Here is a 27,736-nt window from a genome sequence, read left to right as displayed (position 1 = left end):
CCAGGCCCTCCTCTGCCTCCCCAAGAAGGGCTCCCACGGCATTTTGGTTCAGCAGGAAACGTTTTGGGGTCTCTGGTGAAGTCCATCAGCCCTCCTGCCAGGTTCACATGCATCTGCTGGGCTGATAGGACCTGACCTACCAAGAGGCTTGCCACACCAGCCAAACGCAAGACTGCTAGCGAGCAAATGTTTCAATGCACCTTAACCAGAGCAAAGCGCAGGTGATGCTCACTGCTCCATGACTTCTGCAGGGGAGCTGCTCCCTGACCCTGCTGTGTAAAACCTGGGCTTGCTTTGCCCTCACATTTCTCACCAGGAGCTGTAAAACTGCATGTTTACCAGCTCTTCCCCATCGTTGTGACTCTTGCAGAGCCGGTGCACAGCCTTCTCCCCTAGCGACAGAAGCATCATTCACAGGGGGGAAGTATCCTGCAGTGTAGTGGTGATGTTCAGACCAGGGGAGGCATCAGTAATTTTTTTGACTTGGTTTTAGACATTCCACTCCTTTGCTGCAACCTCCACTCCACATCTGTGACTGCAGCCTTCTGCATCCAGCTGAGAAGGAAATTATTTATGAGCGAGGAGTCAGGGCTCCCTGCTCACAGCACTAGGACGCCGCGCCTGCTGCACGCTCAGCCGCATGCTCGAGGATGCTGCATCTGAAAGTCCAGTTCCTGGATGACTCCCAGAAGATCTTTGTAGTTGATGTAAGTGGGTATGATATTATTGGTTTTTGTGCTAATTAGTGAAGTCATTTCTACTCTGCAGGATTGCATAGCTCTCTAATGTTCTCTGCTAGCTTCTGGTTTTCAGCTTTGCAAAGCAAAAAGACAAAACAAGCAAAAACAAACAAACAAAAAGCTTAAAAAAAGCTCACAGTGCTGATTGCTAAGTGTCTTTCAGCACCAACACACTCCCACTCTCTCCTCTTATTGGAATTACTTATAAAGAAGGAGGAATGGCTTTTATTTATCTGGTGTTATCTTTTGGAAATCAGCAAATATGAAGTGATGTTCTTGACAAGTGCGGAGTTCTCGTATTTGTCTGGCTGCCAGCATGAGCATTCAACAAGGAAGAAAAATCTGAGAACAGAATAAAAATAGCAGTAGTTAAATAAACTACACTACCTGTGGTGAGAAACATCTGTATGTGTCTCTTCTTGGGCATTCTGTTTAAAAAGGAAAACTGGTTTGGGGGATAACTGAGGAAAAAAACTCACTGTGTCTTGTTTTCTGTATGACAGTGTCCCAAAACACACTGTCATTAATAATTCGTATTTAGCAAACACTAGCTTTGAATATTGACTGCTGGAATATGTTTTAAATGTCAGGCATCAGTATCTATGGTATTAGATTTATATATATGTGGGTGTGCGTGTGTATAGATAACTGAAACTAAATGTAATGGCTGTCCTGTCTATGTGTTAGAATTACAAGTGTCATTGAGCAATTGCTGTTGGTTAGGATTTGATAATCACAGTAGCTAAACAAATTAGATAACTCAGGTAGATCTGTTCTAGTCCTTACCTACATATCTTATGGGACCAGCGTGTTTTATAGATAACCATTTTTTTCAAGTTCTTTTACATTTCTTAGACATTCCTGTTCTTTTTTATAGCATAGCCTAAGAACTACTTGGTCTCAACGTACTGTTCAGTTTCTTTGCAATGGCAATTTTGCACAAAAGAGGATTGCAAAGGAATTTCATCTCTTGGACTGGTATGGAAGTTGTCTGATTTAGTTTAATTAATGTATCCTAGACCTGGAGTCTGCTTAAAAATGAGATTAGTCTTTTTTTTATTATTATTATTATTTTTTTTTATCAATTAGATCAGGGCACAGTAAAAGACAATTTGAAAGATGCTGCTGTTACAATATTGCTGCATTTTATCCATCTCTGCTTTCTTATTTCCCAAAACACTTACAGTCCTACAGCTCAGCACAACATGTTATTGCAGCAAGTGGCTTCCATTAGAGGGACTCGGAGCTGATTCCTTTTTTAGCAAGGAAGGGTCGTGGAAACCCCTTTTAGGCATCCTATGCGTTTCATGCTGCGTGGTTGCGATAAATGAGTAGCCGAATTAGTGAGGTCTCCATTATAACAGGACCGCTTTGGGCTAAGTCTTGAGCATACATTTCAAGCAACTCTTCCTAAACCTGACTTTGGAAAGCTCTTTTCAATGGCTAGTACTTCAGTATAATGGCTGGGAGAAAGACAGCAGAGAGAAAACACAGTGGGCCTGATGCCTTGCGCTCACTGTGTGCGTTTGTACCTACCTCGCATGGGTAGCAGCTGCCAGCACGTGTGGCCAGACTTTTGCAGGTGGCCAGGACTGGTACCCCCCCTGCGGCCACACACCAGGGCCAGCTCTGCAAGAGGGCACTGCGGCTGCACTCCCAGCTGGCAAGTTAAAAATCTGCTGGGGGTGTAACGAGGTGATCCCATGGCAGGGGAAGACTAGCCTGGTGCCGGCACATCCCTGCGTGCTCCAGTGGGCCCAGCACCTTGCACTTGGGAGGACACTGGGATGCCCTGCCCCAGTGCCCTGGCACCCAGACAGCCCCGCGTCCGCATTCACTGGCCTCTGGCACTGAGAGGAGACCTTGCAAAGCTGCCTCCCTACATCTTTCCCCTGCCCCAGATATCTAAAGCTGTGAACTGGTGCGTGCTCTTGCCTATAAAGCCACTCTTCTCTCTGGAAAGGGTTTAAACAAAGCAGCCCTGAGCCCCTGGAGCCTTGGGAGAAGCACAGAAAGAGCATGATCCACTTCACAGCTTCACAAAGGCTGGGTGTTCGCAGGGTTCGCGTCTTTGCAAGTAGACTTTGCTACAGGGCAAGATTCATTGGGAAGGAAAAAAAAAAAAAAAAAAAGAAAGAAAAGGGAAACCAAACAAGCCAGGGAAACTAATTGCTGGAACTGAGTGAAGGACAAAGTCTCCCTTGGTCTCGTGTCCCTTCTAATGAGAAAAGACTGGAATTTTTGAAAGGAGGTGCATAGAGCTGGCTGCACGCAAGCTGGTCCAGCAAGGGGGTGGGGAGCACCAGGGCTGGTGGCTTTTGGTCGATGGCGTTGCACACCAACTGCAGCCACACAGAAGACACCAGCATGGCCAGCGTGGGGGGGCCATCTCCCAAGGTGGTGGGGTATGGTCACAGCAATTTGCCCCCCCCAAAACACATTGCTGGGTGTATTGACAGGAAAAGCCGCTGAAATGTGGCTTTGCCCTTGGAGCACGTGTGCTGCCAGGAGGTCCTTTGGAGAAGGCTGTGCACGTCCCCGTGCATCACACGTGCTGCTGTCTGCTTCTGGACGTGCCACTCCATTTCATACCCTGCGTACAGCCCCATCTGCTCCCAGCACATAGAGGAAGGGTGCGTGCAGCCCCTCCTTTCTATCGGCCTCGCTGCTGAGGTTTCTGCCTGTGGGTGCTGCCCCGGCCCTGCAGCATCATTGTATGCACCACCAGCGGCACATTTAGGCTGGGACGTAGGTTCCAGTCCCGCACGTCGCGCGCCTGCTTTGCAGTGCAGCACAGCCCCGTCTGCACGCGCCGAGGAGAGCGGCTCGCTGCCCGCAGACGTGGTGGCTAATAACCTGGTAGGAAACGCTTGTCTTCCCTGGATGCCTGACAAAGGCCAAGGCCTTTCATGCTGGAAAATTCTAGCTTGGGAATCAACAATTATAATTGTTTTAATTACCTCTGTGATCCAGTAATTTCGGGGAGAACCGGGAGTGCTGCGGAGCGAATGCTGTTATTACGCTATCACTTTTCAGCAGCCTTACAGCACGGAGCTAGCAATTTCACGCGGGGAGAAGCTGTGAAAGGCGGTCATTAGCATGCAGCCCCGCCAGCACCCGTCCCCTCCCACCCCTGCGCAGGCCGTGCCGCACGACTCCCCTACCCCACCTGGCCTTTGCACTGGCCACTGCTCATTTCTGGGCTGCTTTTCCCGGGTTAATGATTTAGGAACATGGATTTTTGCTGGGTTTGGTCATTTCCGTGGTCATCTTCGGGGTTTTCTGGCCTGCCAGGTCATTCCCCAGCTGAGTCGGGCAGTGTGGTGACAACGCCAAATGCCCTCCAAGTGTTTCTGTTTCCTGGGTGTACATAAACCTGGCCTCCCTTATCAGTGTGTAGTGCCACTTAATTAGCATCGCTGAAGTTCGCAGATGACCCAGGGCCCAATGCACAGGATCTCTGCAAGGTCCAGTTGCTGTTAATTACCATTAATGGCAGCTCATCCTGGCCATCTGCCTGCGGGCTGGCCGCACCGGTGGCGTGCCCCGGTTTGCAGTTACCTGTGCACCTTTGCCTGCCTGTCCCTGGTCCAGGCAGTGTGTCCGTCCACAGGCTCCAGCCAGGGACAGAGCTGTCCCAACGGCTGCAACAGGCAAGGTGAGACTGAGATTTCTTTCCTCCTCCTTCCCCTCCTGATTTATTAAGTTCCTTAATAAAGGTGAGAAGTGGTGGGGAGGAATCTGGCTTCCAAGAGCTGAGGTAAATATCATACAGCTGCTCTCATCCTGTCCCACATACCAAAGCCATCAGCAGAGTAAGGTTTTGCTGTGGCACAATTTGGAAAAATCCCACAGCCTATCTCAGCTGAAGGGAGGGGGCTAAATCGTCTTCCCAATATCCCTGAAATCCTCTCACCACTGCTGTCAGCATTGCCTAACCTGCTGCTTCCCTGGTCTGTTTGCTCACTAGCAAAAATCCTGTGGAAAAGGGCTGTTTAACCTCACCTGCAGCCACCTCAACCTGGCGGAGAAGGAGTACTTCGGGCTGGAGTTTCGCAGCCAGGCCGGGAACCACGTGAGTGCAGTTGCAGCACGGCCCCATTGCAGTGCCCACAGCCAGGCAGAAACAGCCCGCGCTGCTGCAGGTGCTGGAACCTCCACGAAATACTGGGTGGAAAATCGAAATCGGGAAGGCTTGCCATAATGCTAAAAAAACCTTGAAAATTGGAGTCACAAGCCATGACCTGGTCGGCAAAACGCTGGTGACAGCCACAGCACACAGGGTTTATCCGTAACCGTCTGTGGCAAGCAGCGCAGCCCCAGCAGGACAGTTTGTGGCAGTCCCCAAGCTAACCAGTGTTCCTTTGTGGTGTTCCAGCACGATGCTCCTGCTTTTATTCCCACTGCCCTTGTGCTGTTCATTCACTCAGTTCATTGCCTTATTTCAGGTCTGGCTGGAGCCACTAAAACCCATAACAAAGCAAGTCAAAAGTAAGTATTTCAAAAATAAAACTCATCTCAGTCGCTACCAGTGGGGGCACATTTGTGTAGTTTCTTGGGCTTGAGGACGGGAGCTCGGGTTTTTGGCATTTACCTGAGCTATCCGTATGGTGTGAAGCTGGGCAGAATTGTTTGCAAAAACAGCGTTGTCCACATAAAATCCTGCAGAAACGCCACTGCCTTTGCAATCTGCTTTTTGCACCATTTTAGGCCTGAGCCGTTAATACCCTGACAGCTTGGCGGAGGGGCAGGGGCGGCTGCGTGCACGCGCGCGTGCGTGTGTGTGCATGTTGCTGTGCTGGCAGAGCAGTAGGAATTGCTCTCTGAGTGTCCTCCTTTCCCCTTTGCAGCTCTTAGCAGCCCAGATGCCCACACAGCGCGAGCCCCGTGTAGAGCAGTGTTAACCGTGTGCCTCACAGGCGTGCGGCGACCCCGCTCCCCCGCAGCCTCCAGACCCCCACGCCGCTGCACAGTGATGCAGCGCACCCTGACCTGAATCCATGGCCCGTGTTAACACAGCACCTCTATCAGCCCATTTCCACCCCCATAATGAACCAAACAGTATTTTTCCCAAATACATGATGACTAGCAAGTGGTCAAGAGCACGAGGCCATGACCCGTGTGTTTACAAGGGGGAGTCCCGGAGCCATCCCGCGGTGGCCTGGGGTGGTTGGTGCCTACACAATCGCCTCCCTGCACTTCGCCTGGGGTTTGGCTGCTTGCTCTCGCCCGTCCCACAAACCAGCTTTGCCCAAATGGCCTCCCCTGAAGCTGTTGCATCCCGAGTGCTTGCAGGGCTGGGTAAAGCTCAGGGCTTTTGCTGAGGGTTTAACGTACAGCTTCTGATGGCTGCTACAGTGGGGCTCTGGCCACACTTCGGAGCAGCACCCATAGCACTGCTCCAGCGGGGACCCATGTGGCAATCCCGCTCCTGGCGGGGTCCTTTACAATTTAAAGAAATGCTGGGGCATTTTTTCTGGAATAATTTGGAGGTGTCCGACTCCCCGTTTGCTTCCATCCTGGATGCCAGGGGTTGGGGCAGGCTGGTCCTTCCAGGCAGGACGGAGATCCTGATGCTCAGGGCTTCCAGCCCTGGTTTGTAAGTGAGCAGGGTAATTTGCTCTGTAAGGAGACAGCATGTGTGAAAAGAGTTGTAAATGTTCTCACTAGGCACATAATAGAAAACTTATGAAGATGTTGTGTTTTAAGATCCTAAGGAGGTTCTTTTCAAATTTATGGTGAAATTTTTCCCAGTGGACCCCGGACATCTGAGAGAAGAGCTGACCAGGTACTGTGTTTGTTCTGGTCCTTCCTTATTGCACAGTCCCATGTTTTTGCCATTGCAATGCATGTGTATAAAAATCCTTATCTTCATCCAACCAAACCTGTCTGTTAGCAATGGTAATTCTAAGTATTGCCAGAGCTCTGTGCTTTACAAAACAAAACTGCAAATAGTATCTTGGTGCTCTATTTTTATATAAAAACCACTTGAAAATCAGCCATCTTAAGAGGCTGCAGTGTGTTTACTGCCAAACGTTTTAGCAGTTGAGCACCAAGTCTGACTTTGTTCAGTCTAGCTCCTGCCTCAAGCTGTGTTCTGAAAGAAAAAAAAACCTTAATTTTATTTTTAAAAATGACATTGCTAGCTCTTACATTTCAGCGAACGCATTGCAAACAGGAACTAAGAATAAAACCAATACAGTGCTTCTGCAGAACATTAGCCCTGAGAGGAGACACAAATGCCCTCTGAAGCATAAAGGAATGTTAGCTCTGAAACCTATTAATGGCCATTTAAACGGCAGGGGCACGCTGCTCATGGTGGTGCCCAGCTGTACCCTCGTGGAGGGGCTGCACACTCCTCCTATGACCCCCCCCCCGGCCCCAGACTTGCATCCCTTGTGTTGGGGCACAGGCGAGCACTGGGACGGGCATGGGGACAGCTTGGCTGTGCTGAGCTGGGGCCTGAGAAGAGTCCCCGCTCAGGGCAGCTCCTGTCCCCTGCACAGGTACCTCTTCACGCTCCAGATCAAGAAGGACCTGGCGCTGGGGCGGCTGCCCTGCAGTGACAAGAGCGCGGCGCTGCTCGTCTCCCACCTGCTGCAGTGTAAGGGCAGGCACATGCCTGCAGCAGGGGGCACCGGGGCTTTGCTTTGACTGCATGGCAAGGGCTGCTCCTAACCCCGCTCTCCCCGTGCCCCCCACAGCTGAGCTGGGTGACTTCCACGAGGAGACAGACCAGCAGCACCTGGCCACCCACAGGTACCTGCCCAACCAGGAGTACCTGGACAACAAGATCATGCACTACCACCGGAGGCACGGGTAAGGGCTGCTGTGCACGGGTTCCTTTCCATCAGCACACAGGGCCAGCAGCAGCATGGGTGCTCAGCACCCTGGCATGCGCCCATCCAAAACGTTGTCTTTTCAGCCCGTTTCAGCAGTTGCTTTTTCATTCTTGTCACTTTCCGGTGTGTTTGTGTCTCCAGGGGGAAGACGCCAGCTGAGTCGGACGTCCAGCTGCTGGACGTGGCCAGGAAACTGGAGATGTATGGGATTCGCACGCACCCCGCCAGCGACGGCGAGGGGACGCAGATCAACCTGGCCGTGACACACATGGGGGTGCTGGTCCTGCGGGTAAGCTGGGGGCTCAGGGTGGGCTCTGCGAGGCCATAACCTCCCGTCCTCAGCCTTCTCCCCTCACCTGCGCTAAACCCTCCCAAATCCCTCGGAGCAAGCGCACCCTAGCAAACCTTGGGCAGGGAGGTGATGCTCTGGGCTATCACCCTGGGCTCAGCCCCAGCACCTCTGCCAGCACTGGCTGCACACTGCTGCACCTGCCCAGGCCCTGGCAAAGCTCTGCTGGCCCTTGTCATTGCAGGCACAGCCGTGTAAGCACCACAGGTTACATGGCTGCGTCACATGCATTCACCGTATAATCTTCCAGCAAAAATAGCCACCTAATGTCTGTGCAATTACATAACGTTGTAATCACAGCATAGCTGAGGAATAAATACAGACTTCCTCGCAGCCGGCGTGAAACAGTGCTTGCCTCCCACACTGACTAATTTCAACCTGGGAACATCTTGCCAGAGCAGAAAAAAATCCTAACTGCGGGTCTGCTGTTCATAATTAGTGCTGCCAGACCCAGTTATTTATTCAGAGCCATAAACACCCCTCGTGTGCATGCATGATTAGAGCATCTGCGAGCCCATGAGAATCTGGGTTCTCCCAGAGAGCTGAGAGGGTCCCAGTGCCATAGCACGGGGTAGCACAACTTTATCTGTTCCTGCTGTGATACGAGTGTTGCATGGCTGCATCCAAATTGATGCATAGCAGTAATGAAGGTAAGGTATGCTTGCAGTCTGCTTAAACTGGCATTAAAGGCGTGGAAATGAGCTGAGCTCTGCTGTGCTTCCCATCTCACTTCTTTTGGGAGGCAGATTCTGCATGAACACCTCACCTGCCCTGTGAGCTGGGGAGGATGGGACACTCTGCCTTGACCTCTGAGAGTTTTCTCTTGGACTACTGCAGTTTTACAGTTAGCTTCATTAGGCAGAGTTCAGCCCTGAGCCTTAATTCCTGCTCTTGGGATCAGCTGATAGAGAACTGAGGGTCAAATGCTAAATCCCCACTGCCTCTTCCCCAGGCCCAGGGGCAGTGAGAGCTGTAGAAATGCCTCATGTGGTGTCCTGAGAGCCCAGGTCTCGGCCAGTCATATTTCTGCACCTTGCCCCATCCTGGGTATAACTGCTGTGTCCGTCCTTGCAGGGCAATACAAAGATCAACACATTCAACTGGTCCAAAATTCGCAAGCTGAGTTTCAAGAGGAAGCACTTTCTCATCAAGCTCCACGCAAACATTTCTGTAAGTAGGTCTCTCTAAGCTGCTAAGGCAGCTGCCCAGCTCAGGACTGCGAGGGCAAGCGGCAGAGCCTGGCCCAGCGCGCCCCTGACACCCGCGTGCTTGTCCCTGGCCACACAGGCACTGTGCAAGGACACGCTGGAGTTCACCATGGCGAGCAGGGATGCCTGCAAGGCTTTCTGGAAGACGTGTGTGGAGTACCACGCATTCTTCCGGCTGTCTGAAGAGCCCAAGTCAAAGCCCAAAGCCCTTCTGTGCAGCAAGGGCTCGAGTTTCCGCTACAGGTAAAGTCCCGGAGGAAAAGCCCTGGTGTGCAGAGGCTCTAAGCCTCCCCTTCACATCTGCCCTGGCTGGGTGCGAGAGGCTGATGCCTGACAGCTGCTTCCCTGGTCCTGCTGATGCCACCCCGGTCCTGCCGCGTCCCCTCACCTCCCCCAGGGTGCGGGGCCGCCCAGGGCTGGGCCGATGGTGCTGCTCACACCTTTTCCTCCTTGCTGCTGCAGTGGGAGGACACAGAGACAGCTGCTGGAGCACGGGAGGAAGGCGAAGATGAAGAGCCTGCCCTTTGAGAGGTACCGAGGGCAGGGAGGGGGGCAGGACTGAGGTGTTGGGGGGGGGGGGCATCCTGGCCCTGCATCCACCCATGCACTCGGCCTTGCAGGAAGCACCATGCATCCCGCTATGACGAGAGGCAGTGCCGCTCTTCCCCGGACCTCCTGACAGATGTGTCCAAGCAGGTACGTCCCCGCAATGTGCCCAAGAGGCAGCCAGAGTCCAAGCCACAACCCTGGCTCTTCATCCTGCTGCCGGCCCTGCTCCGCTCCCCCTGCCCGCCTGGGGCTGAGCAGGATGCCCGCACACCCTTGTTTTCCGCCAGGTGGAGGAGCTGCGCCTGGCCTATGGCAGCCGGGGCTCCTTCCGCACCGCCAACGGGGTGCACACCTCGGAGCCCACGCTGGACAGCCGCTGCTGCAGCTCCACCACGGAGGTGACGTTCGCCGCCGAGCTGGAGCGCTCCAAGCCTGAAGCAGCCCCCGTCTTCCTGCCCCACTCCAAGAGCAGCTCCGCCTTCCCCCTGCTCTACGCCGAGCTGGAGCTGGAGCGGGCGTGGGAGCCCGCCGACCTCTTCGGCTCCAGGAACCCCTTGACATCCTTTCGGCCCCACCACAAGTTTGCTGGGAACAGTAAGAGCACCTCGGTGGGCAACATGCGGGAGGTCAGCACGAGGCCGCTGGTGTACACAGACGTGCCATGCCCCCAGCCACTGGCCACCCCGGCCCCGCAGGTCCTCTTTTACGTAGACAGGCCGCCACAGCCCCTGTGCCACGCGCAAACGCCCAGCCAGGAGGCAGCAGGAGCAGCCGCTGGATGCATCCCCACGGCCACAAAAACACCCAAGTGGAGCCCAAGCGCTGCCTGGACGGGGGAATTACAGCACGAGGCTTCGCACAGGGCTGTGGGCACCGGTGCAGGCCCCAGAAGGGGGGAGCAGGTCGCTGGCTCGCTCCTTTGATTACGGCCTTCAAGAGCAGCCTCCCAAACGGTCCTGGAGCCAGTCGGACATGAAAACCATCCGCTTCCCCTACGGCTCGGAGTTCAGGCCCCTGGGCCCACGCCCTGCCCTGAGCAGCCGGAAGGCAGGAATCCTACGGCACGCGCTGGCCCAGCAAGGCCTCACGCCACGGCCGCGGCACCCCGCCGAGCGCTACGTGGGCAGCAGCACTGAGTCCAGCGACTCCGACTCCGACCTCCTGGCCGCTGAATACTGCTCCCTGTACGGCCGGGTGCTGCGGTCGCCCATGGCTCGGGTGCGGCTGTCCTCCGGCAGCCTCCAGCTGGAAGAAGAGGATGAAGAGGTGTCCTGCGCGACCGGCGCTGCTGAAGAGAGGACTTCCAGGGGGGCCTCCAGGTATTTCACTTAGGTGCCTCACACCGGCTGAAAGGAGCCACAGGTGGCCGGGACTGATCCGGACCCACAGAATGGTCACAGTCCTGCTTGCGAAACGTTGTGATGGGCTCATGTTGTGTGAGTGCTCTTAGCTGTAGAGGAAGTGTTAAGGGACAGCTGGGAATGTTCAGAGGTCCCCATCTCCTGCGTCACACCTCGAAACCGGCGCATCTCTGCCACCAGGCTTTTCACATGCAGAGGTCCAGCTTTAGCCAGATGGGCAGGGGCTCTCTCTTAAGCCCTGCACAAACACTGCATCCAGTCCAAGCAGGCCACGCTCAGAGCTCAGCCACTCAAGTCTTCATCAGTGAGGTGGAAGAAAATTAAAAAAAAAAAAAAAAGACATTTTATGGAAGATCTTAAACATTAGTTTTTCACAACTCCAGGGAAACCTGATGGTGGGATGAGTGTTGTGACGCCCCTTGGGAGAGGAGCAGGATGGTCAGGGGAAGCTGAGCAGAGATGTCTGCTCTTGGAGCTGTCAATGCCCCAGCACAGAGCCTCCTGCCCCTCCTTGCGCCAATGCTGCAGGAACACCCAGTCCTCAGGACAGGGTGCCACACATGGGGTGCTCTTTGTGATGCTTGGAGCCATGTAGGAAGTGAGCAGCTCTGTCTTGTCCCTGGCCAGTTTAGGGCATTATCCTTCCCAGGAAATATCATAGCAGCACTCGTAAATCATTAAGCAGCATCCCACTCTGAGCTGTAGTAAGTGGGTTAATGAATGATGAGGTATAGCTCCACTCTTCTTAGGCCTATTAGCTGTTATTTTCTGTCAGCAGCTCCATAGCCCAGGCACCTCACTGTCCTGCTTAAACCTGGGGGGAGTGAGGCATGCAGAGGATGGTCTTGCTCCCCCAAATCAGGCCTCCACCAAGCAGCATGGGGAAAAAGCTCTCAGGAGGGGGGCAGGAAAGAGAGGCAGCTGGTGCTTACCCTTTTGGCATTAGGAAGGCTGCTGTAACCATGGTGCTTCTAAACGTTCCTGTTTGCTACATGAATGCAATGTTATTTTTACCAGGGCCGTTTCTAGTTATAGAAGAGCAGGAGAGGGAGCTTCTCACCATCCATAGGGCAGCAGGAGGGAGATTACTTATTTGTGCATTGCTCCCTGAAGTGAAAAGGTATAGATACTTCCTAGACATGTTTTTATTACAAAGAACTTATTACCCTAAAAACACAGGAAATTTACTCTGAAAACAGGAGAATGATGCTACTTCTGTAAGATGTTTATAGTTCTTATTACTTTTCTTTAAGAACAACTCTGTAAAACTGCAGGACATGACTATGAGGAGAAGAACAGCTCCGTAATACCTATGGTTGAGAAAGCAGTGCAAACCACTTGAAGGGATTTCAGGAACAAGGAAGCTGGGGCAGGGATGGAAAATAAGTGTGAAAAAAACTAGGTTCATGGTTACTGCCTCACTGTGCGTTGCTGTCTTTTGTCTTACTGGACAATAAAATAATAATAAAAAAAACAGTTGTTCACACTAGAGTTTTCGTTTCCTCCTTTTGGATGGGGCCCAAGCTGCTGCAGCTAAGGCAATCTGCACCTCAACCCACCTTCCCCTACAGCTCACAGCCCCCAGGCAGCCCTCATTGCTCCACAGAGCTGCCAGGCTGCTTTCCCTCTGTGCGTTCATTGTCTTAGAGGCAGCTGAGACTCACTGAATGCTGCTGAAAACAACCACATTCTTGGTCAGCTGCCCAAAGAAATGTGTTAGATCAACAAGAGAGCACAGTTTGCTTTTGCTCCAGGTTATTCTGGGCTGAAGAAGCTGTGAACTACCTGGACCCCACATACTGCTCTGGGACTGGCACACATTCTGGTGAAGGAAAAAAAAAAAAGGAAAAAAACTCTGCATAAATAGAAAGTTTACTTTCTCCATGGAAACAGCAAGAACTGCCATTCAATGCAGCATTTAAGTATGGCAATCTACATGCATGGTGTGGTGAGGGGAAAAAATAGCTGTAGTGATTCAACTACAGAATTTACACGTAGGCCCCAGAGAACATCCCTTAAAGGGTTATTATACCTTAAGCACACAGGCAAACCTACAATCACTGTTAGGTCCTGAAATCATGTGGAGACATGGAAGGCTGGCCCAGGTCAGCTTTACCTTGAGCATAGCCCAGAACAGATAAGCAGCCTGACTGGGAGGGTTCAACGTAAAACTACAGTGCACAAACCTCCAGGAGTTCCTAACTCTGGCATTCGAGACTGCTGGGGACACTGCAATGAGATGGAGAAACAAGGACTTGGGAACTATTTTTGGATTTTTCCATTGACTATAGAGTACCGGGGCACAGCATGTACACTGTGACTTAGCACATCATACATAATGGTCAACAATAGCAGAGGAACAAAGCAGTCCTGAGTAGGTGACAGAAATTAAGCTAAAATCATTGCATAAGCCAGCTTTGCTGGGACTGACTAGAATAAAGGAACAATCTCAGTAAGCAGTGGCACACATGCAAAGGAACAACCAAAATAACCCTTGCATCAGTCCTTCCCTATGGTACCTGTATAGTCCCTTCTCAGCCCTGTTCACCAAGAGGCAAGAATATTGGGTGTGTTTCACTAGTAAAACAAATGAACAAAAAATACTGAGGATAGAGAGATGACATGGACTGCTGATGGTGAAAGACATATCAGTACCTGGGAAAATGCAAACTTACATCCCTTAAGCAAACATGCAGTATTAATTGGGTGGGGGCACAGAAGCATTATAGCATCAAAACATTAAGCTACTCAACGCATTTGGACTGATGTAGCTGGGGCTCATAAAATGCATCACTTACAGATAAAGCTAATCTTGAGATTTACATGCAAGATACTCAGTTGTTTTTTTTAACATATAGGTGTATGTATTAAGTTACAAAAGCATCAAAATGTACACAGTATATGAAGAATATTAGTTTGGAGGAGCTCTAAGGTTCCAGCAAATTTAACTAATTTCTATATTAAGTGTAACTTCATTTATTGGAAAGATGTGAAATAAGGCAAGCCGACATACATACCATTAAAACTTTGTAAAGAATAAAATAATTTTATTCCAGTGTTAAGTCATAAAACAGTGTTATAAAAATGAGACCTTTAACAATTGCTAAGCCTTGTGCAAACACATCAGGAATCTATGTACTTTCCTATTCAACTATAGACATTCAATTGAATGCAAGAACAGGTTTTTACAATACTACAATGCTTACTGTACAGAAGTGTGCTAGAGGAATCAAGAGACCAGGGGTTTTAAGAATGATTACATTGATAAAGGACTCATCTACCCAAGAACAAATACATTTCTCTACTCTGTGATTCAGACTACTTTGATAAGACTACTTCAATATCAATTCTCCATCTACGGTGGGAAACCTAACAAACCAAACACACAAGAAGATGATTCCTAAATGAATATCTTGATATCTCTTCCCATTACCTATCTGCCAGCAACAGAATACTGCTGATTAAGTTACACAGTTCATCAATATCTAACAAGTCATGGGGAAAAAGAAACTGTTCTCTGGAAACCAGTAATACAGACATCCATTCTTAAGAGTTACAGTCGTACAATGCACAGAGACCTTAGGTGCAAAAATGCCACGTGCAGTACAATAAAGCAGTCTTTAAATGGACTGTTCTTACAAGAGAATGAAGCTGTTTTACGCATACATGGATGATTTTTCCCCCCCATACTGTCCTGTGAGGTAGGCATATGACCCACCCATTTCACAGGAAGAGGCACCATAGTTCAGTAACTTGCTACAGTCTTACCACATAGATAGGACAGATTAATTAATTCACGTTAGTGAATTTTCTGGCTACCCAGAACAGGATATGGAGTTGCATAGATTAAAGACTGTGTCAACAGGGTATAACCACCAATTACAAAATTCAGGAGAAATTCTTATCACCTCTCCCCTTGGTCTCATTAAAAAACAAAATGAAACAAAAAAACCATACCACACATTAAAGGAAGTGACATAGAAGTAAAAACATGATTTTAATTCTGAGAAATGAATATGGAGGTCTTTACAATAAGATTTGGGATGAGACTGGTGAAGTAAAAGCTGAGGTAACTGTGGCCCTGGCCTTTTTGTACCTTCACTTTACAACGCCAAGTTCACAATTAAGTCCGTAGAGATATTAGGTCACACTACGTTGTCACAGGCCGTGCACATTCGTTTGACCACATAGATCCTGAACACTCCTCTATGGGACTGAAACCAAAACTGAGCCCTGGAGTTGCTCTGTCTCTCTAGCATTCCCTGTTGCATAGCAGCTGGTAGGTATCTTCCAGACAAGAACAGCATGGGGGGTAAGGGAGAACGACCCAAAACCTTTTCAAAACAACCATGCAACTCCGTGCAAGGAACACCTTTGCTAAACCATAACACAAGATAGGAGGTATATCCACGCCTCTGCACATTTTTATTAAAATCCAGAATAAAATGCACAACAGAAAGAGCTCATGAAAGTTTACAGAACTTAAATATTTATTTTTAAACCATTTAAAACCCCCCAAAACATTGAAATAAGCTTCATCTATAAACAGATTTACAAGACTAACAACTACAGAAGCTAGAGAAGCACTACAATTTGTTTGTGATGCAGTTATTTTGTAAAGCTTCAGATCAACTGTATTTACAACTTTTGCTGCTTTTACATTTATAAAAATATTTATTTAATCCATAACATTATTGTTTTCAAAAACTATTTCCAGACTTTTTCTCAGATATAAATTCTAATCGAATTTCAGTTATATAGCAGATGAAAGTTTTAAACAGAAACACTTCTTTAAAATTAAAACAAAGTTATTTTTTTCTTTTTTTTTTTCCTTTTTTAATTTTTTTTACAGTGTAGGCACCATTGAAAATAATTGTCCTTGGCATATCTAACCACCATCTCTCACAAGTGTCCTTTATATAAAAACGATGTAATGGCAACATTTGACTAAAAATGCAGTATTTACTTGCACACCATTACTTTTTTAATATTTGGCAGATATATTTCAGATTTTTAAAATGACTTTTGTGCAAAAACAAAATGTGCAGGTCTGAACCATAAAATAAACACACCCAACCTTTATCAAAAATAAATTTACACCAACAGTTCCACAGCTAAGTACTGAAAAAAAAAATCCCAGTTCAAAATTTCAGCATAATATACATACTGGGTTGAAAAAGAAAGAAAAAACAAACAATAACAAAAAAATAATATAAAACCAGAAGAGATTACCCAGTTAGCAGTACCATAAATATATAACTGAAAGCAACTTTATAATCTTACCTACTTTTTATGAAAAAAATCACTCCATACTGCACAGTACTACCTTTTTGTGAAAGAATATCTATAACTCAGTTATTTGCATATTAACTGGTAAATACATATTTAAAATACACTTTCAGAAAATTATAAACAAATTATGTTGATGTACTGTATTTATGTATTTAAGAACAAAAATGTGTATAAATATCTTACAGGAGAAACAACACCACCACAAAGAACGCTGGTGTTACACTTATACCTGCTTGTGAGGTATGTATCATGCGACGCTCGGCTTCTCTGGCTCCCTTCCACCCAGGTATGTATACTCAGAGGAAAAAATTAAGTTAAATAAAATTGGACTTCAGTTTTTGTCCATTATTGCCAAAAGCCCCACCCCCTCAACTGTATTGCTTTAATTTTCCTACCATGATGATGTAAGATTGAATTACTACTTGTTCTAAAAGGTAATACATATACTGTACATCAGGATATACCTGTTGCTACATATCACCTGCAAACTATTGACATATTGCTCTCAAATATATTTAATCATAGAGCTGCCTAAAATACTGTACCAATTTAGAATTATAATAGATACTGTTGCAGGTTTATTCTTCAGGGCACGATAACTATATGCTGGTTGAAGCAGGTGCTACAGCAATACCCTTGCCACTACAATACATGTTTTGAATACGCTTGTGAAAAAGCTATTTTCTCTGAAGCTTGTTAGTGATTTACAAAAGTTTAACTCATGAATACAAAAGACCTGTACATCCCTGTGTACAGGAACAAAATAGCATCAAAACATACTGTACTTGCACTTTCTATCAACTAAAGTAATGGTTATTTCTAAAAGCAAAACTGCACCTCAACATTTATCAGATTAAACTGGTGAAACTACAATATTAAAAGTTGTTCTTTACAAAATAATTTCCTGAAAATATAAAACCATGTGCACTGCCACAAAATAGTTGAGTAGGTTCTTTCAAATCCTCAAATCACCATCAATATGTTGCAAAGATCCAAAAGGCACAAGGAGCTCATGAGCTAAGCACTGCCAAGCTTGAAGTAGTTTTGGTGGGTTTCACTGGGTCCATATGAAACAGCAGTCAATTATGTGAAGTTTCTTAGGATGAGTCATTAACAGAAAATCTACGGATAAAAAAGTAAGTAAAATTTTTGTTAATTATTGTGTCTCATCTTGGCAGACAGCAAGTAACTATCTATGCATCATTAAACTAGTAAGGATTCTCCTGCTTCCTTCCTTGCTATAAATATGCTTAAGATAAAACTGCAGGTTAAATTAAAGGAAGCAAAATATAACAACTACAGTAAAATTGCAGAGCGTAAAGACCAAGCAAAAAAAGTTACTGTTAGCATTAGTTTTTCTTTCAATCACCAGAAGTGTTACACGTAACTAATGAAGCTAAGAATGTAGAGCCCTGGATGTAACAGATCTATCACTTATCAAAATACTGTATTCAAACTTCCCTAGCATATGAAATGCTTGAAATCAACTAGCTTTTCCTTAATGGAAGTACTTCATTCCACCCCCCCCCCCCCCCCCCCCCCCCCCCCCCCCCCCCCCCAAAAACATATATGTTTTTTTAAATGCACACAAAACTTTCTTCACTTACTTCTGAAATTTCTCCATAAGTTTCTTCACCATCTTATCTGTGATCCCTGGACATGTTGCTTCTGCCATATTGATGCTTTTCTCAAGTTCCTCAATTGCTTTCTTTCTGCTAGCATTATTTGTGTCCTGCTGTTTGAGCTGAGTAGCAAACCAAAGCAAATAAAGCTTACAGAATTCATCAGGTGCTTGGGCAATAACTTAAAAATTTCTTTGAAGGTAAAACTTACCTCAGCAAAGACAGGGGTGATTATCATAGTTAAACAACTCAGGGTTTTAACAAGATCTTGATCCTAAAAATTAACAAATAAGGATATCAGTATATTCCTATACCATACGTATGCTGTGTTAAATGCAGCTTACATGATTTTGAAAGTTCAGCTGAATTTAACACAGCCCTTGTAACATATCACAAAACAATGAAGGTACAGTACATCAAAAAAACGTTAGGAAATATGGAAATAGATGCCTGATGACATATGTCATTGTCACACTTCAATTTCTCTTCTCTAATATAACAGTTTAAAATTAATATATCTTTGAACAGATACTGTTCTATTAGTATGTGGTATCTTTTGCCATTAAGGCTGACACAGGCATAGGAAATGTCACTAACAAGCATTATCTGTTGAACTACAAAAAAGTAGTCAGTTCTTAATAAAAATGAATAATTACAAAGTTTTAACACTACCTTACGATGGCTTCAAAACCGTCTCTTAAAGAAGAACTCTTTAGGCTACATACCGTCCCATTCTGCAGCTTCTTTGCATCTGGTTTCTTTCGAACTGTAGTAAAGCTCCACTCAGGATGAGAGTTGTTTTCTTTGTTACTTGACTCCCTAAGAAAAAGGATACGATGTACATAATACTAGCCACAGCATAATGCTAAGCAACCATAGGTAACCCAAATACATAGTAAATCTATATGGATTATTTCTGTATGCCTTAAAACAAGGGAAAAAAATGTGTTGAAACGTTAAATGATCTTCAGAAAATCAACTTCAGAGACCATCTTGAAATACAATCAAAGCAACCAGAAGATGCCTACTTATAAAGCTTACCTTCTCCTATGACATCCCATTTAAAACAGTTATCTGATGTCCAGAAAAGCAAGACACTTACAGAAGGCATGTTGTTCCACCCACATTGTGCAAACCTCTTTGTACACCTCAGCCTTGCTCTGTGGTATTTCTAATTGTAATTCATTGTTTTTGGTATAACCACTAGCCCCAAACTAGGAAACACACAGCACTTAAACAGCACTGAAACCGAGTTTAGATTTAAAAAAATTTAAAGAGAATGAGTGCATAGCTTGACTTATACATTAGTCTTCAGTTTCAAACAGAGGATTTCCTTGAAAGAAGCCAATGCAAAACAGAAAAAGTCAGATAGAGACTAAATTGTGAAAATTAACTTACGAATCAGAACCATCGGAATCAGTTTCATCGCTACTATGTCCCTCTGCTTTCCATCTCTTAAACCTATCAATTAGTTCTGTCAGGTATGAAGTCTTCTTGGCATTTTTCATAATGAATTTGTGCTTCAGAAGTTCTTTTGCTGTAGGGCGCTATAAGAAACACTTAAGTATTTAATGTTATGCTAACATTTTGTGACTTTAAATGTTAGTAGGGGAGATTTAGTATGACAACTGACTTAGCTCATACAGCATCAGGAAATTAGTAGAAACAGGAAGTTGAGAAAAGCCAGTAATCCACATTTACAAGCACTCTAAAAATATGATCAAGTAACACACAGGCTATTGCTTACCCTTCTATGCTAGAAAGTACACACCCAGGAAAATGACTAATCAAATTTCTCCACTGCAACATTTCCTTGTAAGCAGAATTCAGGCAGACAACAAAAGTTCTGCTAGGATAGAGATTTAGGATTCTCTCCTCTTTCAAAGCTTCTCTTCTGACCTTATCCTAGGTTCACATGCGTTGTAGGAAGTTGCCTCTGCCATCATCATTTCTTCTGCCTCCCCCCACCCCCCAATTTTAAACAAAAGAGGCTGGGGTGAAGAGACATCTGTTAAGAAGTACCATTAATATTTACAGTCAAAAGTATAGTCTCCAAAATTATTAAAATCAACTAGGATGTACCGTACCAGCAGAATACTTCACAAACATGTATTAAAAAAATATAATTATACATCTCTACACACACACACTTATCTACTCACAAATGTTGGATCCTTATTCAAACACGCATCGATGAATTCTTTAAAAGGTTTACTGAATTCTCCTAACAAAGTTGGAGGATTGTTTTTTGGAATGAGAAACAGAACTCTCATTGGATGCATATCAGAGTTGGGTGGCTCCCCTTTGGCTAGTTCAATAGCAGTGATTCCCAATGACCAGATGTCAGCCTGAGAAAGGAAAAAGTTACTTTTAGCATAAAGTTAGATGATATTACAACAAAGTATTTAATAACTGAAATCTGCATCCATATAATAAAACTTTGGTCTCAGTAGAAAATGCATAAACATTCTTTTTTAATACTCAAAGGCTATAATTTCCAAAGACCTAAGTGATTTAATCAGTCTTGAATAACTTTGACTGAGGTATACAACATCGGTATTGTTGCATTGTCTATTTCTTTCCTAACAGACAGCTTTATGAAGTTTGCTGGAAAATGATCAACAACTATGTTTAGATCTGAGACACCAAGTTGGCAGTACAAGTTTCTGAAGAATTAAGTGATACTGTTTTTACCTAGAAATAAGCATTATTGATACAGAGACGAATTTTATTTGTGTCTTATGAACTATGAAATCTTCCAACTTACAGATTTCTCCCAAGTGAAATATACATCATTTACATCTTTTTAGATTAGTTACAAGAGCCATTCAAGTCACTATAGGTGTTTCTCATTAAAAATGGGAATGATTGACTACACTTGGCAAATTAGTCATAACCCAAAGCTGCCCATATAGTAAAGAAGGGTTACAAGTTGCATCACTCCAATACTCCTTTCCTATTCATAAGAAGAACTAAAATATCTGTAATTTAATATTGAAGAAATAAGCTAGCTCGTAACTGGAATAAAACATTTTGAAAGAGATGGGGCTTGTAAGTCTGTTACTATAAAAAGTGTATTAATTTATTTCATTTTCTACTATTCTGAAGAAGGGAACAGAGAAAAGTTAAAATTCAGTCCAGATGCCAAAATGCTTTTCAGTATTAGACTAGAAATCAGTGTATCCTGTCCAAAACCTTTTCATCTGTCCTACCCGAAGGCTTGCCTCTTTCATACTTTCCCACTAGACTTCTGGCTAGGAAAGAAAAGAGAAAGGGCATTACTCTCGCAACAATAGTGAGGAGATACGGAAAGCAGGAGATTAGGTTGCTGGCAGAATGTAAATGAAGGGGTGGTGCAGCTGATTTACACACAGGGCAAACAGAAGAGGAATTATTTTCAGTTGGACAGGACAACTTGCATTTTTAAAACAAGCTAGAATACTTTCCCAAAAAGCCCTAGAAAGAGTATTACAGCTGTACCACTGGAACTCTACACATGAAAATTACAAGTGAATGTATATGCTCCTTATTATCAGCAAGAACCCCTGATATGTACAAAATTTCTTCAAACTTGAATGATTCTGGGAAAAATCTGTGGATTTTTAGTACATCTCAGATACTCAAAAGGCTTTTATGTTAAGTAAAACTGCACATTACAAGTATGGCTAAATGCTTACTATTTGAGAAAAACAGTATGAAAGTTACTTTGCACTACCAAGACTTTTAGATTTCTTGTTCCTACTTGAGGATGTATCTAAACAAACAGTGTAGAAAATCCAGTGCCAGCACCAAAATATAATGCCATTTCACTAACCACATGCTCTAGACCTTTTTGTGGGTATAGACACAGGAGTAAAGGGGATTGTTCCTTCCTTATAGTGATTTTTAGCAGCAGCTCCAAACCCACAGAAAACATGGCAGGGGTATAGTGTCTGCTTTTCTACTGTGTGTTCACATTGAGAAACTCTCCCTTCTAATTCATCTGCAATTAGTTGAAATCTTCAGAATTACACAGAAATACCTGACAGCAAGTTGTAGAAATGCAATCACGTATTAAGAGTGCAATGTTTACTGACAAAACACAGATGAATACTAAAGCTAAACTTGGTCTCACACAAGTCACCCTTCTGTAAATAATGGAAAGACAGGCAACCCATTCAATTCCTTCTCCTTTGACAGTAAGAGGAAGCCTAGAGACTAACTTAAATACCTGCATCTTAAGAAATTAGTTCAAATGGTAGGATTCATGTCATATAAAAGAGTGAGAAAAGAGTAAAATTTCAGTCCTGATCTCAGGTTTAAAATAAGGTGATAAATTCTGGTAGTATTCTGATTTGAAAGCTTTATTACTGCTTGAATAAAATGGGAAACACTGAATTTAAATTAAACAAAAATAAACCCACAACACAAAGTATCCAGGGAGTTTCTCTAGTAATGCTAACATGAAAGCATCAAGTTTACTTGCTGAGTTTTCATGGATCTTGCATGGGAGTACAGTGACATCCAATTACTGTAATAACAGTTTAATTGTTCTTTTGTTACTTAAAATCCCGTAATTTGAAATAAACTTTTTTCAGTATTGATAAAGCTAGAAAGACAAAAAACCAAAGTGCTTTCTGTTAGATCTGCAGATACAAAGAAAAGATATTCTACTCTCATACTTACTTTTGAATCATACGCTGACTGCTGAATAACTTCAGGGGCCATCCAAAATGGAGTTCCAACAAAGGTATTCCTCTTAATTTGCGTGTCTGTCAGCTGCCCAGCAACTCCAAAATCAGCAAGCTTAACATCACCTTGCTCTGATAACAAGACATTGGCAGCTGCCAAATGGAAATAATAAAACATCTAATTTAGAATGCTGCTCCCATGATTTTTAAGGGCTTTAACAAAGTTACATTTTAAATGCACCTTTTATATCCCTGTGAATTTTTTTCTCTGAATGTAGGTAGTCAAGACCTTTCAAGATTTCCTTTAGCATGGTAGCGATCTGGAACTCATCAAATGGGCCAGCACGCAGCTTTAGAGAAAAGACACAGTAAAATAGTTTTATTCTTGTATCTAATTTCTGCCTTGTTATTGATTTAATTAAATATTAACTTGAAACATTTTTAATGTAAAGAGCTAAAAGAATTCATAAAACGAAGAATTGATTAAGTAACTCAATATTCTATCAGAAATAGGTGCCATTAGAACGATCATCTTCACATCTCCTCTACTGATAATACATGCAAAGTGCTGCTACTTTTCTTTTATGTATAGTACAGTCCCCTCAGCATGCAACACACATGAAAAGCTAGAACTTCCTAGAAGTTTTAGTTTTCTATCAAACACAGTAGACTGAATTTTGCATTTTAAAATGTGTATGAAGAAAGAGTTTATTTCAGAATAAATGTCTATTGAATGCTGTTTTTAAAGTTAACGATAGTTTTTTCCTTGTTCCAATATTTTTGATTCCATGCTTGCCTTTGCAACAACAACACAATGCACTACTATAAAGCTGCTTATATGGGGGAAGTTTTGCACATTGGAAAGCTATGTAAATAAAACAGAAGTATTAAGGTGTGAGATTCTACTACAAAAACAAGAATCAAAAAACCCACACAAAACTGTAGTGAAAGAGAAAACTGTAACATTACAAAAAATTGAAGCAAAGTGAAATAAGCCAAAAATTAAGGTTTTATCCTTCTAAAGAACAAGTGAAACCACCGAACACTACTAAAAAAACCTACTTCATTATTTCCTGACAATCCACGAAAGACTATAAATTATGTGAAAATGTTAAAGAGTTATTATCTCAGTCTATCTCTCAAAAAGACTAAGTTCCAAAGCTACAAAGTACTATACACTATACATAATTACTATGCTTTTGCATTCCTAGACTTGAGCTGATGTGATGTAATTCCATAAAGTTTAAATAGATCTGTGAAGTTAAGCACAGACTTAAACCTTTGCAGAAAGGAGAACTGGTAGCAAAAATATAATTAACACCATATTGTACTACTGAAGACATGATATTTTTCCCTTCAGAACCACACAAAGACTGAGTTACATTATCTTGCAGGAAAGGGTGGGTCTTGAAGCTTTACAGTTGAGGCGGAGCAGTACTGAAAGTATGGGGAAACCACATCCACATGAAGTGGACTGTGAGCTTGTTCTGTCTAAGCTACATCCTTCATGAATGCTACACAATCTTAAATAAAAGGTACTTTCATGTTTAACAGAAAATGGAAAAAATAACACCTTCTAACCAGTTAAAATTAATTATACTCTGTAGGCACACATAGCATTAATTCCTCAGACCTGATCCTAAAGGAAACATTTTGTATGCAACTGTAATGAATACCCTGATTGGGGGGGATTGGACACCACCACCAACAACAAAAACTCCCCACCCAAGACAAGTCACCCACCCTCCTACCCCCTCTATGGGGCAAACAGTACTTCTCATACTAAAAAAGAAAAACACCACAATTTGCGTTCCATTTGACTGAGAACAAGAGTTTCCTAATGCTTAGACAAAAACAGTAAAACAAACAAACAAAAAAATTAACACCGACATGTAACAGAACTACCATGCAAATCAACAATTTTGGAGCACTATAATGTAGCAGTGATGCAACATTAACAGCCTCCAGGGACTTGATTTCATTAAGTGATATGAAAACACAATTAAGTAGTTTTTGCTCATACTTATAATGCAAATATTATATACTTACAAGATCCAAAGCTGACCCTCCACCCAAGTATTCCATTATTATCCATAGTTTTGTGCCCTGTAAAAGAATGCATGGGCTGTTAGAAGTCCAAGGGTGCCATAAAAAAAGTCCTTCGATGGACTACCAGTATACTGTTAGGAGAATACAAATATAGAAACCCATTAATCATTAAGATGCATCTAATTACTTCCTGCAGAATGATCACATAGCTCCTGTGCAAGATGCCTACATATCAATTAAAGTTTGACTTCCATATAAGAACAAAAACAACACCAGAAGTGATACACATCACCACCCTCCTCCTCCCCCCAAATCACTTTCCTCTAAGCTGATCTAAAACAATTCCACCTAAAGAAACGGAACTCGGGAGGAAAAAAATAAGATTTTGGTGGGAGTTTAAGTTTAAAGCCAGAGTTTTAATTTAAGTCTTTTGCAAGAACTACAATCTATCTTTGCACTGAAATTATTACTTCCAGATATTTGCTGCACAGAATCAATAACATTTTAACAAAAAACTTGTAACATCACCACATTTCTCATCTGAGGAAAATATACAGAACTTAGAGCTGCTTTTGGGCAAGTGCGAGAACACAAACCTCTCTTCAGACAACAGACATTTAAAGACTAAGTGGACATAGATGCTAGCTGTCCCTCCATCCACGTTAATTGTGCAAGTGCATATCTTGCATGTCTACAAGTTCCAACTTAAGTTGTGGGAAACAATAAATAAATGAAAATTCACAGCTCTTGCATCTATCATGAAACATGCCTGCTATCAGATAGGCAGCTCCAATTTTGAGATAGTAAGCAGCACTGTAAGCACCAACCAGGAGAAACTGCACTGTTAGACCTGGAAGCCTACAAACACATTCATTATTTCCTAGGTTTTTAGACCAGACATTCTAAATCAACCACTAAAAAAAGTTGATAAGAACAATATAATTAGATAAAAGGTATGACTTAAGGAACCTAACTTATAGTTTGTTTTTGAATTCCTAGTAACACTGCAAAGTTCACGTATTCCTTCACTATGTACTATTTGAATCTTCGCTTCTGTGAGCTGCTGTACTTTCTTTGTTGAGATGTCTCAGCTACAGTACTAGATTTGACATTCTTCTAACGATTTTATAGGTGCTGAGTTCATCCTTAGTGTGCAATTGCAAGAAGCAGCTGATTCATGTAAACAAAAAATTGAGAGATTTGTTATGAGAACTACAGAGAATATATTTCAAAACTGGGATCTGCTACTTGCCACAGTCCCCTCAGAAGCAGAAACACAGATATTAACCTACGGGCTACTACTTTAAGGAATTTTGGGAGTAAAAACAATTCGTTGAAATCAATACCACAGCTATTAAAAAAATACTAAAATAGAGCAGAAACGATGAAGTACCACGCACAGTGTTTAAGCAGCAAATATTTACTAGCACTAGTTCCTTATAGCAGAACACAAGCTTATAGCTGGAGTACTTTTTAAAGCCTCTTACTAGGTTGTATTCTGTCCTACCGTTTCCTGACTAGTGATAGAAATCTAAAGGATACAACAAGCAAATAAAGGTGCAGTTTCTGAAAGTAACACATCCAATTATGTTAACAAAGTGTACTCTGTTAGATTTATACTGAATTTAAGAAACACGCCATTTATGAGAGTCTATTCCAATATTATGAGATCAGCAGGGAAGGGCTAGCTAATTTTAGCAGTTTTTATAAAGCCCTACTTTGTCAGTTGAGAAGACCTGCAAGGAACTCCAGTTTAAGGCAAACATTGTGGTTACCAGACATGTTTGGAGGGTCTGACTATTAGTTGAAAACACCGTAGGGTGAAAATGAATAAGTACTGTGTTCCTGAAATAATGTTTCAAAGAAACTGCTACTATCCAGCCTAACCGGGTGTGGATATTTTCTAGCCAAGCATGTACAACCTTTTTCCTAGCTATTTTAGGTCGACCAAGTATAAATAGATAATGTAGAACAAACAATATCTTTAGATGGACTCAAAACTTTGCTGCACTAGCTTCTGTACAGTTTTGATGGAAGTCTCTGGATGCTAGTATGAGTTTTCCATACTGAAATCCGAAGAACTAAGTAAATTCAGGTTTGTTTAATTGCAAAAGAAAAGAACAATTCTAGGCAGCTATGCTAGTTACAAGGACAGATACTTAATTCCCTACTCCAAAGGCTACATAGCACAAATACAGAAAACAATCATGGCATTTCAGTCATCAAGAGAAGATTGCTCTCTATTGGATCAAGCAAAAAAGACAGTACAAGTATTTTATTAAGCTTCACTATTTGGCATAACCAAAACATATGAGAAGTGGAGTAACCTTTAATAACTTTAATTTTTTTTTTCCATAAGGTAGTAATACCAACATTTTGGCAAGCCATAGAGTTGAAGAAGATACTCACTTTAGCAGTCTCGCTTATCTTACACTGCTACATTGCTATGTTTTATCACTTTGAAGGGTACTTAACATAACCTGTTTCATTTACTGAGGTATGATGTTAAATGCAACACTGGATGACAAGAGGAATTTAGACCTTTACCTACCACAGACATGAACATCTACAAACAGATACATCAGGATTTCAGTTATCTTACCTACAGAAGTTCCATTAATACAGCTGTACGCTTGCACAATACTACACACACTTGTGAAAGGCATTATACAAAAGGTGAAAGCTTTTCCTACCTACATGAGTGTTTACTGTGGTGCATTCTTTGACTATATACTTGTACTTCACCTACCAATGCTTAGAAAATACTAGTGATCTTGCCAGACACCAAAGAAAAACTAAGAAAAAAATAGTAACAATAGCAAAACTCTAAAATTAAATCAGTGGGAAACTCCCACTTGAACTCCAAAATTCAAGATATACAGGTGTCCCAAATTACAAAGATGTGTCTTTTGTTTTGTGGGGTAGGTTTGTTTTTTTTTTTGCACCTTTTTTGCATCACAATAATGGAAAACTGGCATCAGCTTTATCTCAAGAAGCTCTAAAAAAGGTAAGCCTTACTATCTTTTATCAATGATAAGTTTTTTGAAGTATCTA

General features: G+C 43.6%; 2 protein-coding genes across 2 annotated transcripts in view; one reads left to right on the top strand and one right to left on the bottom strand.

Moving 5' to 3' along the window:
• The first annotated feature begins 523 nt into the window (after window positions 1-523).
• Window positions 524-11,836, top strand: FRMD7 (FERM domain containing 7). The gene is given in 13 exon segments (XM_048076155.2): window positions 524-707; window positions 4,711-4,815; window positions 5,189-5,231; window positions 6,450-6,528; window positions 7,247-7,344; window positions 7,445-7,559; window positions 7,724-7,871; window positions 9,006-9,101; window positions 9,219-9,382; window positions 9,602-9,670; window positions 9,760-9,835; window positions 9,976-10,572; window positions 10,574-11,836. Coding segments are annotated over 13 exon segments (2,094 nt in total). The 5' UTR covers window positions 524-650; the 3' UTR covers window positions 11,021-11,836.
• Window positions 11,837-15,446: 3,610 nt separating this feature from the next.
• Window positions 15,447-27,736, bottom strand: part of STK26 (serine/threonine kinase 26) — a 32,096-nt gene continuing 19,806 nt past the window's right edge. Inside the window, exons 4-12 of the mRNA XM_067004791.1 lie at window positions 24,683-24,739; window positions 22,875-22,983; window positions 22,629-22,786; window positions 20,126-20,311; window positions 19,362-19,510; window positions 18,689-18,782; window positions 18,175-18,237; window positions 17,949-18,085; window positions 15,447-17,463 (exon numbers count right to left, since the gene is read on the bottom strand). Of these exons, the coding sequence (XP_066860892.1) occupies window positions 17,439-17,463; window positions 17,949-18,085; window positions 18,175-18,237; window positions 18,689-18,782; window positions 19,362-19,510; window positions 20,126-20,311; window positions 22,629-22,786; window positions 22,875-22,983; window positions 24,683-24,739 (978 nt within the window). The 3' untranslated portion in view covers window positions 15,447-17,438. The remainder of the gene's footprint in view (window positions 17,464-17,948; window positions 18,086-18,174; window positions 18,238-18,688; window positions 18,783-19,361; window positions 19,511-20,125; window positions 20,312-22,628; window positions 22,787-22,874; window positions 22,984-24,682; window positions 24,740-27,736) is intronic.

Source organism: Anser cygnoides, chromosome 13, assembly GCF_040182565.1.
Source record: "Anser cygnoides isolate HZ-2024a breed goose chromosome 13, Taihu_goose_T2T_genome, whole genome shotgun sequence".
In the NCBI taxonomy this organism is placed as follows: domain Eukaryota; kingdom Metazoa; phylum Chordata; class Aves; order Anseriformes; family Anatidae; genus Anser; species Anser cygnoides.
This window is presented reverse-complemented; position numbering and strand designations above follow the sequence as displayed.